Source organism: Argiope bruennichi, chromosome 5 (assembly GCF_947563725.1).
Source record: "Argiope bruennichi chromosome 5, qqArgBrue1.1, whole genome shotgun sequence".
NCBI lineage: Eukaryota > Metazoa > Arthropoda > Arachnida > Araneae > Araneidae > Argiope > Argiope bruennichi.
Genome location: NC_079155.1, coordinates 19716634 through 19729209, shown reverse-complemented (window position 1 = coordinate 19729209; position 12576 = coordinate 19716634). Strand labels below are relative to the sequence as shown.

At 31.4% G+C, this 12576-nt stretch overlaps 1 protein-coding gene across 4 annotated transcripts in view; it reads left to right on the top strand.

The window, feature by feature from the left end:
* LOC129969601 (sodium/potassium/calcium exchanger 2-like) overlaps window positions 1–12576 on the top strand; it is a 380277-nt gene that overhangs the window by 254379 nt on the left and 113322 nt on the right. For all 4 annotated transcript variants that reach the window (XM_056084242.1, XM_056084244.1, XM_056084241.1 and 1 more), the window contains one exon: window positions 3369–3471. In XM_056084242.1, coding sequence (XP_055940217.1) covers window positions 3369–3471 — 103 coding nt within the window. The remainder of the gene's footprint in view (window positions 1–3368; window positions 3472–12576) is intronic.

Genomic DNA, 12576 nt, shown 5'->3' with positions numbered 1-12576 from the left:
ATCATCAAAAAAAGAGTCGCATTATCAAGCATCCAATTCCATATATCTGAACTTTCGTGAAATTAGTATAGACTTCAAACAAATGACTAACTTTTATCTTTCTTGTATACTAAATATACAAAGGGAAAGTATTGTAATCATCATTATCATCAAAAAAAGAGTCGCATTATCAAGCATCCAATTCCATATATCTGAACTTTCTTGAAATTAGTATAGACTTCAAACAAATGACTAACTTTTATCTTTCTTGTATACTAAATATACAAAGGGAAAGTATTGTAATCATCATTATCATCAAAAAAAGAGTCGCATTCTCAAGCATCCAATTCCATATATCTGAACTTTCGTGAAATTAGTATAGACTTCAAACAAATGACTAACTTTTATCTTTCTTGTATACTAAATATACAAAGGGAAAGTATTGTAATCATCATTATCATCAAAAAAAGAGTCGCATTATCAAGCATCCAATTCCATATATCTGAACTTTCTTGAAATTAGTATAGACTTCAAACAAATGACTAACTTTTATCTTTCTTGTATACTAAATATACAAAGGGAAAGTATTGTAATCATCATTATCATCAAAAAAAGAGTCGCATTATCAAGCATCCAATTCCATATATCTGAACTTTCTTGGAATGATTATAGGCATCAAAAAAAAATTAACTTTTATCTTTCTTGTATACTAAGAATACAAGGAGAAAGTATTGTAATCCTCATTATCATAAAAAAAAGTCGAACTGCGACGAAGATAAACATAAAATGTCCCGTGTGAATATGTGCAAAATATGCCATTGGTTTCGCAATGCAGTTAAGATTCTTAGCCGCTTTCAGCTATTGCATACATAATTAATAATTTTTAATTAATTTCTTTTAAATTTCTTAACATAACACCTTTATCAGCCGTCAGGTCAATAAATCCCTCGTCATTTCCATTATAAAATAACCTTTGATGGCAGGAAAGAACTAGAGATGATGATATCAAGAACTAATAAAACCTGAAGTCGGTAACGAGAAGAGTGTCATTCATCAGACTGCAAACCGAGTTTCCCACTCGAAGGGATGATTTATAGATGATATCTTCTGATAGAGATGACGGACAATTCATTTTTCGCCATCGATTTCTTCCTAAAACCCTCGTCAGCGTTAGAGTCATAAAATCTTGGGAATTAAGGAAATGGTGAAATGTCGAAACATTTTTCGAGATGAAATGGATGAATGGTATCTGCAATATTCTAGAATGTATAGATTCTAAAATGTTGTAGATACCATTACCAGACTTCTATAATATTCTAGAAGTTTGTTATAAATTTCCTGCTTAAATAATTTTTATAAATTTTATTTATAAATGTCGCATTCGGTGACGAGTTCTTCAGCAAACGTATTATCGTTTTAAGAACGGTTTTTTTTTTTTTATCTTTTAAATTTTTTTTATACATAGTATAGTAATCGTCAAAAAATTCGAACTCGAAATTTCAACAAATTTCCACGTTTTAGACCTCACTGAGTTTGAAAAGCACATTTTTAGAAAATGTCTGCCCGTCTGTTTGTTTGAGATAAAGATAACTCAAAAACGATTTGAACTAACTCAATCCTGACAAATCGGTATATGATATTTACATCAAACTTGTAAATTTATTGTAAATTATTTGTAAATATTGTATTTGTAAATTATTTGTAAATTTTGAGTAAAATCTGATTATAGGAAGTCCAGCTGTTCGAACATAAGTTAACGTGATAATTACAAAACAAAGAGAGCTAGAGAGATGGAATGTGAAACTTTAGGTTTGATGCCTCGTTTTCGCTATCCTTGCGCCAATCAGTGTGGGTCAGCTGCCCCCTATTGATGACGAGATGTGCCTCCTACGTGAGAGATTGTATTGTGACCGGTAATGGCCCTTAGAATTGAACTCAGCTTCCGCTTATGCTGTCGCGGCGTTTCGATCGTTCAATATTTCCTAGCGTCTTTCGATGAGTCAGAGTAGCTGCTTATGGTTACACTATAAAAGGCAGTACACCAATGTGTTAAAGTGATTTTATTCTTTTGATTTAATAGCAAATATAAATATTAAAAAATTTGCGATTCAAAGTGCAGATCAAGCGTATTTTTAAAAATGAAGGGTTTAATGAGATCACAAAAATAAAGAAACTAAATATTTTGTAAATAATTGTTGCCTATCTCTCCCTATATATATATATATATATATATATATATATATATATATATATATATATATATATATATATATATATATATATATATATATATATATATATATATATATATATATAACTAAAATATATATATATATATATATATATATATATATATATATATATATATATATATATATATATATATATATATATATATATATATATATAACTAAAATATATATATATATATATATATATATATAAACTAAATATATATATATAAATAAACTAAAATGAAAACGAAACAAAACAGTTTCGAAATCGCAACTAAAATTTATTACCTATTCAAACTAAAACCAAAAAAGAACTTCATAGTATTTAGAGAGCGCAATTGCAGCTACTTCTAAAACACAGATGAATTGAAACAAAAGTATTAAAATCAAGTTAATAGGAAAATAAAAAAAAACCAAATAAAAATTAAACCAAAAAAATATAAAAAAGAATCCGGCCTGAAGACTTTTTCAAGGGTCACCCTCAGACAGGGATTCAAAGAAAGGGATTTTTTCTGTAAGGAAATGCAGACATTAGTCTAATAATGATTCCTCGTGACCCGAAAATCCCCTGAAATTAGGCCCAAGAGATATACCATTTTAACAGAAAGGAAAATACAAAACAACAAATTAGAAGAAAATAACCACTTGATAACTTGATTTTAATATATATATATATATATATATATATAATGTATTTTTACTAAATTTATCTTCAATCAAAGACTATTTTTAAAATTTAAGCATTTTTCTAAATTTTTATTTTAACTTTAATTAAAATTAATGCAGCCGATGATTTCGATCAAATTTGTAACATTTCTCTTTGTATTATTATTGTTACAGCAAAGCTTAATTTTGTTGAATGGCAATATTGATGGGAAAGAATATAAATGGGAGAACAAAAAAAGTTGGATGGAATAAAAAATGTGTTTGTTTTGTTTTGTTAGTTAAAAAGTACAAGATTTTTTTTTTTGTAGATTGAACTACTGTATCAACTAATCTTATTATTACGAACTAATAACCTAAAAGGCTGGTGAAAAACAAGCCTGCGCTACTTTCTCTGATGATGTTTTCTTATTTCGTACTCATTTTCACAAAGGTTAATTGTCGATTAAACCGTAGATGACACTGACTCTCTCCTTTTTTTCAATTTTGCAGATGAAAAAGCGGCGGGCGAGCACCCCGATCCTGCACGCAGGCAGCAAGTTTCGTCATGGTCTACTTCAACTCATGATCCATTCGATCGATCCCCTGCACGACGGTAAGGTGACACTGCCCATTCTCATTTCTTTTACAGCACCCCCCTTCCCTTTTCATTCCCTGTCCCACTTTTGAGGAGTCTGAGACACGTGGCGACTCACTGCAAAACACACAAATAGTCCGGTATCACGTAAGATTGTTCAAACACGTGGCCGCGTTCCCATCACTTTTGCTGATTAAGAGCAAGGGAAACGTGTCAAGGATGGGTCAACTAACATACTTCTTCAAATTGAGGAAACGAAACATCTTGTTACTTTAATTCTCCATTTTAATTTTTTTCTATCTCAATGGTTTTTACGACATTATATAAATTGCAAATTTTTTTTTGAGATTTAAAAAAAAATTATTTTGTGAGATTTATTACTCATGAGTTCTGATGAAAATCTAATTTCTGCTTATATGAATGGCTTGAATCATGCTTAAATATATTTCATGCTTGTATTTTAATAAGATATGCTATAGAGTTGAAGGAAACAGGTAAATGGGCAGACAAACTATACAACTATCTGATTACCCGTTGACGCAATTATAGTTATGAATTTAATGCAGATCTTCAATTTTAGTGTTTAGAATTATTGCTCATTAGTTCTGATGAAAATCTAATTTCTGCTTATATGAATGGCTTGAATCGTGCTTAAATATATTTCATGCTTGTATTTTAATAAGATATGCTATAGAGTTGAAGGAAATAGGTACATGGGCAGACAAACTATACAACTATCTGATTACCCATTGACGCAATTATAGTTATGAATTTAATGCAGATCTTCAATTTTAGTGTTTAGAATTATTGCTCATGAGTTGTGATGAAAATCTAATTTCTGCTTATATGAATGGCTTGAATCATGCTTAAATATATTTTATGCTTGTATTTTAATAAGATATGCTATAGAGTTGAAGAAAATAGGTACATGGGCAGACAAACTCTACAACTATCTGATTACCCGTTGACGCAATTATAGTTATGAATTTAATGCAGATCTTCAATTTTAGTGTTTAGAATTATTGCTCATGAGTTGTGATGAAAATCTAATTTCTGCTTATATGAATGGCTGGAATCATGCTTAAATATATTTCATGCTTGTATTTTAATAAGATATGCTATAGAGTTGAATGAAATAGGTACATGGGCAGACAAACTCTACAACTATCTGATTACACGTTGACCCAATTATAGTTATGAATTTAATGCAGATCTTCAATTTTAGTGTTTAGAATTATTGCTCATGAGTTGTGATGAAAATCTAATTTCTGCTTATATGAATGGCTTGAATCATGCTTAAATATATTTCATGCTTGTATTTTAATAAGATATGCTATAGAGTTGAATGAAATAGGTACATGGGCAGACAAACTCTACAACTATTTGATTACCCGTTGACGCAATTATAGTTATGAATTTAATGCAGATCTTCAATTTTAGTGTTTAGAATTATTGCTCATGAGTTGTGATGAAAATCTAATTTCTGCTTATATGAATGGCTTGAATCATGCTTAAATATATTTCATGCTTGTATTTTAATAAGATATGCTATAGAGTTGAAGAAAATAGGTACATGGGCAGACAAACTCTACAACTATCTGATTACCCGTTGACGCAATTATAGTTATGAATTTAATGCAGATCTTCAATTTTAGTGTTTAGAATTATTGCTCATGAGTTGTGATGAAAATCTAATTTCTGCTTATATGAATGGCTTGAATCATGCTTAAATATATTTCATGCTTGTATTTTAATAAGATATGCTATAGAGTTGAATGAAATAGGTACATGGGCAGACAAACTCTACAACTATCTGATTACACGTTGACCCAATTATAGTTATGAATTTAATGCAGATCTTCAATTTTAGTGTTTAGAATTATTGCTCATGAGTTGTGATGAAAATCTAATTTCTGCTTATATGAATGGCTTGAATCATGCTTAAATATATTTCATGCTTGTATTTTAATAAGATATGCTATAGAGTTGAATGAAATAGGTACATAGGCAGACAAACTCTACAACTATCTGATTACCCGTTGACGCAATTATAGTTATGAATTTAATGCAGATCTTCAATTTTAGTGTTTAGAATTATTGCTCATGAGTTGTGATGAAAATCTAATTTCTGCTTATATGAATGGCTTGAATCATGCTTAAATATATTTCATGCTTGTATTTTAATAAGATATGCTATAGAGTGTAAGAAAATAGGTACATGGGCAGACAAACTCTACAACTATCTGATTACCCGTTGACGCAATTATAGTTATGAATTTAATGCAGATCTTCAATTTTAGTGTTTAGAATTATTGCTCATGAGTTGTGATGAAAATCTAATTTCTGCTTATATGAATGGCTTGAATCATGCTTAAATATATTTCATGCTTGTATTTTAATAAGATATGCTATAGAGTTGAATGAAATAGGTACATGGGCAGACAAACTCTACAACTATCTGATTACCCGTTGACCCAATTATAGTTATGAATTTAATGCAGATCTTCAATTTTAGTGTTTAGAATTATTGCTCATGAGTTGTGATGAAAATCTAATTTCTGCTTATATGAATGGCTTGAATCATGCTTAAATATATTTCATGCTTGTATTTTAATAAGATATGCTATAGAGTTGAAGAAAATAGGTACATGGGCAGACAAACTCTACAACTATCTGATTACCCGTTGACGCAATTATAGTTATGAATTTAATGCAGATCTTCAATTTTAGTGTTTAGAATTATTGCTCATGAGTTGTGATGAAAATCTAATTTCTGCTTATATGAATGGCTTGAATCATGCTTAAATATATTTCATGCTTGTATTTTAATAAGATATGCTATAGAGTTGAAGAAAATAGGTACATGGGCAGACAAACTCTACAACTATCTGATTACCCGTTGACGCAATTATAGTTATGAATTTCATGCAGATCTTCAATTTTAGTGTTTAGAATTATTGCTCATGAGTTGTGATGAAAATCTAATTTCTGCTTATATGAATGGCTTGAATCATGCTTAAATATATTTCATGCTTGTATTTTAATAAGATATGCTATAGAGTTGAAGAAAATAGGTACATGGGCAGACAAACTCTACAACTATCTGATTACCCGTTGACGCAATTATAGTTATGAATTTAATGCAGATCTTCAATTTTAGTGTTTAGAATTATTGCTCATGAGTTGTGATGAAAATCTAATTTCTGCTTATATGAATGGCTTGAATCATGCTTAAATATATTTCATGCTTGTATTTTAATAAGATATGCTATAGAGTTGAAGAAAATAGGTACATGGGCAGACAAACTCTACAACTATCTGATTACCCGTTGACGCAATTATAGTTATGAATTTAATGCAGATCTTCAATTTTAGTGTTTAGAATTATTGCTCATGAGTTGTGATGAAAATCTAATTTCTGCTTATATGAATGGCTTGAATCATGCTTAAATATATTTCATGCTTGTATTTTAATAAGATATGCTATAGAGTTGAATGAAATAGGTACATGGGCAGACAAACTCTACAACTATCTGATTACCCGTTGACCCAATTATAGTTATGAATTTAATGCAGATCTTCAATTTTAGTGTTTAGAATTATTGCTCATGAGTTGTGATGAAAATCTAATTTCTGCTTATATGAATGGCTTGAATCATGCTTAAATATATTTCATGCTTGTATTTTAATAAGATATGCTATAGAGTTGAATGAAATAGGTACATGGGCAGACAAACTCTACAACTATCTGATTACCCGTTGACCCAATTATAGTTATGAATTTAATGCAGATCTTCAATTTTAGTGTTTAGAATTATTGCTCATGAGTTGTGATGAAAATCTAATTTCTGCTTATATGAATGGCTTGAATCATGCTTAAATATATTTCATGCTTGTATTTTAATAAGATATGCTATAGAGTTGAAGGAAATAGGTACATGGGCAGACAAACTATACAACTATCTGATTACCCGTTGACCCAATTATAGTTATGAATTTAATGCAGATCTTCAATTTTAGTGTTTAGAATTATTGCTCATGAGTTGTGATGAAAATCTAATTTCTGCTCATGTAAAGACAACTATGATTCACGCCTGACTTTTGATAGTATCTATTCTAGTTTTGAATAAAATAATATATGGTTGGCAAACTATACAACTATCTGTTACACATTGATGCAATTAGTTATGGATTTAATGCAGATCTTCAATTTTAATGTTTAGCTCATGAGTTGCGATAAAAATGTAATTTCTGCTCATGTAAAGGACAGCTATGATGTATGCCTGACTTTTGATAGTATCTATTCTAGTTTTGAAGAAAATAATATATGTTCGTTAAACTTTACCACTATCTGATTACACATTGATGCAATTAGTTATGGATTTAATGCAGATCTTCAATTTACTGTTTAGAATTATTGCTCATGAGTTGTGATGAAAATATAATTTGTGCTCATATAAAGGGCAACGGCGATTAATGCTTGTCATTTAATAAGATATATTTTAGTGCTGAAGAATATAAACGTGGACAGACAAACTAAACAATTGTCTGATTACCCGTTGACACAATTAGTCAAGAATTTAATGTTGATCTTCAAATTTAGTGTTAAGAATTATTGCTCATGATTTCAGATGAAAATTTGGCCATATTAAGGACAACTATGATTTAAGGTTGTCATTTAATAAGACCTATTTTAGAGTTTAAGAATATGAATATGGACAGACATTATGTCGAGTTTTCAATACATATCTTCAATTATATTAATAAAAATTAAAACTCAAACTTCTAATTTCTCCGTTTGACTCATCAAATCGATATATAGATCATTAGACATATTGATAAACAAACAATTCATTGATGGATTAAGCACAGAATTTGATACAGTTTCAAATCTGGGGACCGTATACCCTATTTAATTCATCTAGTTCCCTGCTTTCTGTAGTTATCATGTTCTGATGCACACAATTGGCAAACAGATTTACTGCCCCTTGGCTTTGCCCAAAATTTGATGAAAATCCACAGAGACAGCATACCGAATTTTTCTTTTCACAAACAGACAAAATTGGACTAATGGAGATTTAACATGAAGATTCATTAAATCAACAAGTTGAATCATAAGAAATGAAAATGGAAAAATAAGTTGAACCTTAGTAGCTTCTCTTTCAAACTGCTGCTAAGACAGATGAATGAGTGTGCATGAGTTTGTTTGTTTGTCGCTTTATAGTTTCTATCGTTTAACATAGAACTACTAAATATGACACATATTTACTTTGGAGGGTGATAATGTGTGTGTACCTTGGTGTGATTTGTTTGAAATTTTAATTAGAATTTTATGTAATTAAAAATTAAGCAAAGTGTTGGCTTTCTTTCCACGATATCTTCCAAAAATGTTTCTGTACAAATTTTAGACTGTTCCAAAATTTTTAAAAAATGCTCTTTTTGATGGTACCAGTTTAACTGTAGTGCAATTTTTTCCTCTATTTTGGAAATTTAAAAATATTTTTTTTCTTAATTATCAGCAATAAATTACATTGTTGTCTTGAAATTCAAATCGTTATCCTTGTTTTAGCAACCATTTTAATCATGTGATTTTTTTCCGACATTTAAAAGCTTACGAAGAAGTATTCTGTTTAAATATGTGCAGTTTGCAACGAAGCATATGTGCAACGAAGTAGCATTGTATTTAAATATGTGCAGTTTGCAACGAAGCATATGTGCAACGAAGTAGCATTCTGTTTAAATATGTGCAGTTTGCAACGAAGCATATGTGCAACGAAGAAGCATTCTGTTTAAATATGTGCAGTTTAAAAGAGGAATAAAAAAGTCGCGTTACAATACCGCAAAATTTATAGATAGGTGAAATGCACATTTGCAATTTTAATAACGCTATGATGTCACGGGTCTTGTCTACATTAGAAAAGTGCATATACACATTTAAAAAAATACGTCAAACAATTAAATGAACACAGTTTTAATGTAGTATAATTTGTCAGAATCTTGCGTGTGATGTTATATCTGAACGATTTACCTCTTTAGGATTAGGTAGGTTAAAACTGTACCACCTTTTATTGCAGTGAATTTTTGCCGTTTATAACGGTATGTGTTATTTTATTATGAGTGAATAAATTTCTTTATAATAAAAAAAAATGTTGCTTGATGTGTTAGGGGCAGTAAATCTGTTGGAATTAGAATTTGACGTAGTGATGGGATTATATAAGTCCCACCTTGTAAAAACAAAGACTTATTGAAACATTATAGTTTTTTTTTTCTTATTTTGAGTAATGTTTCATGTTAGATAGTCGAAATGAATGGTTTGTTCCATTTATTATAGTAAAATTCTGTACAACTTCATTTTTTTTCTTCATTTTTTTAAATCGTGTGCCCCGAAAAGTTAACTGAAATGAAATATTACCAGTATCTCCATCGAACCAGCTGGTAGCCAAAGGCGACTAGTAATTCATATACAAGAAAATAAAATCAAGGAGTTTAAAAAATATGTAATCTGATATCTTAATGCAGAAAGTTCTGACATATTAATGCATTAGCTCAATTCTTCAACTGGTTCAAAGAATGCTTCTTCCATTTGCTAAACTCATTTTAGCATAACCCTGTCCTTTCACCTTGACAATTCGAATTTATTAACCCTACCGCCGGCAGTGCTGGGTGGCACATTAAATTCACTTCCATTTTATTTCGCTCCTACTGCATCTTCCTGCACGGAAAGGGGGCGCGTTTCTGTCGCAAATAAACTTGGAATTTGTTCGAACAAGTTTCTGCATAATGCACACTCTTTGGGAGAAAGAAATTACTAGTGGAAAAATGCATTCTGCGGTCGCCCATTTGCATGCGCCGGGGACCTTCTTCCCGCGAGAACGGGAAAGGATTTCGATGCGTCTCGTGATGTTGATACTGGAAACTTGCATTCTACAAATGGAATTTTTATTCCAATTTCATATTATAATTCTATTTAATGTTTGTTGAGATAAATGTATGGACGAATCGTAACTGTGACGTGGAAATATTTTTTTTTATTGATGGATCCTCAAATCGTAGATATGGGAAAGTCAACAAACAATATTTAAAACAGTTTCCAAATAATATTTTAAAAGTAGAAAGGATAGTATTTTTTTTTTCAAATAAGAATGATTCACAAAATTTTCTACTATTTCTTTAAGCAGTGGAAATAAATTTCTTATATTTCATAAGACTGTTTCTGTATTTCCAATTTATTTCTTATACTTTTCAATTTAACCCTTTAACAGTTATGCTTTTTACTTTCTCGTATATGTAGTTTAGAGAATCATCAGCCGGCGTCCTGGCATAGGGGTAGCGCGTCTTCCCCATGACCTGGTTTCGAGTCCCGGTTCGGGCATGGTTGTTCTTCATCTGTTCTATCTGTGAGATGTGTGAATGTGCCCCCCTGTAAAAAGGGGTTGTGCAAGCGAATGTGATGCGTGAGTAGCAAAGACGTACTCTTGGCCCTAATTGGCGCTACTAAAACAAGAGACGCTCCCTTGGCTTAAAATCGCTGACTTCGTCAGCGAACTTGCCCATGGCAAGTGCCATTTTAAGCAACAACAACAACAGAGAATCATCAAAAAATTTGAAGAGAATTTGACCAATCTTCACTTCTCAGACCCCCCCCCCCAATCACCGAGATCGAAAAACACAATTTTAAAATTATATCTATCTATTTGTTTGCCCGTCTGTCTTATCTCCATCTGTGACAAAGGAAACTCAAAACGCTTTAAGCTGGACTGATGAAATTTGGTACATGCACATCAAATTTGTGGATTCCTATCAAATTTTAAATGGGATCGATGAAAAACAAGTCTGTCTGTCCACATGCTCGAATATAATGAAATACTTTAACAACCAGTCGAAGAGAGCTAGATGGCTAAAATTTGGTACATAAAGTTAACATCAAAAATATAGATACTTATCAATTTTGGGATAAAATACTTGGAGATATTGACTTCCAATCGGTCGATACGTTTTCAAGTATACAAAAGCGATAATTCAAAAAGGCATTGAGTTAAATATATGAAATTTGGCATGCGATTTTCTCACTACTTGTTCTATGTCAAACTTTAATTCCAATCAACTGGAAAAGTCGCTTTTAAAACAGATATTTGATTTTCAGGTATTATTAACTGCATGCTAGTAAACAACGCCAAGATCACACGATAGATACAGTAAAAAAGTTAAATTCACGCCAATGATCTATATTTCTTAATTATTGCTCGCCAATGCCATGCAAGGCTTTGGCGGCCTTGTTCAAGGTTCAAAGTACTATCCGGTGCCCAGAGGGGGAGATCTTGATTTATTGACACCTATGACGATCTATTTTATGACACCTATTTTGGAAATGTCAGGTCTTACTGATCCAACTAGGAATCCATAGAAAAATTAAAGTGTTCATACCCCGATGATTCCTGGTGGTCATTTCAAGCAGTGGTGCTTCTCTTTTAACACCTTATTCGAGTCTCTTTTCTCGGTCTTTAAGTGCAGGCTATCGAACACTGCGTTTTCCATGACGGGAGGTTATGCATGAAGTTAGATATTCTCGCACATTTTGACACTATGTATTTCGGAATGTAGAATTCCATAATGATGTCCGAAACGAAATGTCCCAGGCGTCTAATGCTGTCTGTTTATTCCCGTTGTGTGGTGATAATCCCACCGGAAACTTTTCGCATGAATCACTTGAACACAAAAGAGCACCCTGCCAATGCTTTTCCATTTATGCATTTTATATACGATGAGTCTGTTACCTGCAATATTTGTACATTGCTATCTCAAGATTTTTGTCACCTCCGTATATATCCTATTTACTTAGTTTGTGCATCTCGATTTTTTTACTACAATTTTTCACCATTTGCCAACTAAACGGTAAAATGTTCATAATTCATCGGCAAGGAGCGTTGCCATTTCAGAGGTTTCGGCATCATACTCTTTTTACATTGTAAATATCGTTGTTTATAGAAGTAAGCTATATTGATGTCAAGGGCTGGGATAGCCTAATTGGTAGGGCGTTCATTCGAGTCCCTTCAGTTGCGAGTTCGAACCCCGCCGGCCGAAGACTCCCCGTGTGTGTGGTGTGTGGGGCACGTATAAATCTGT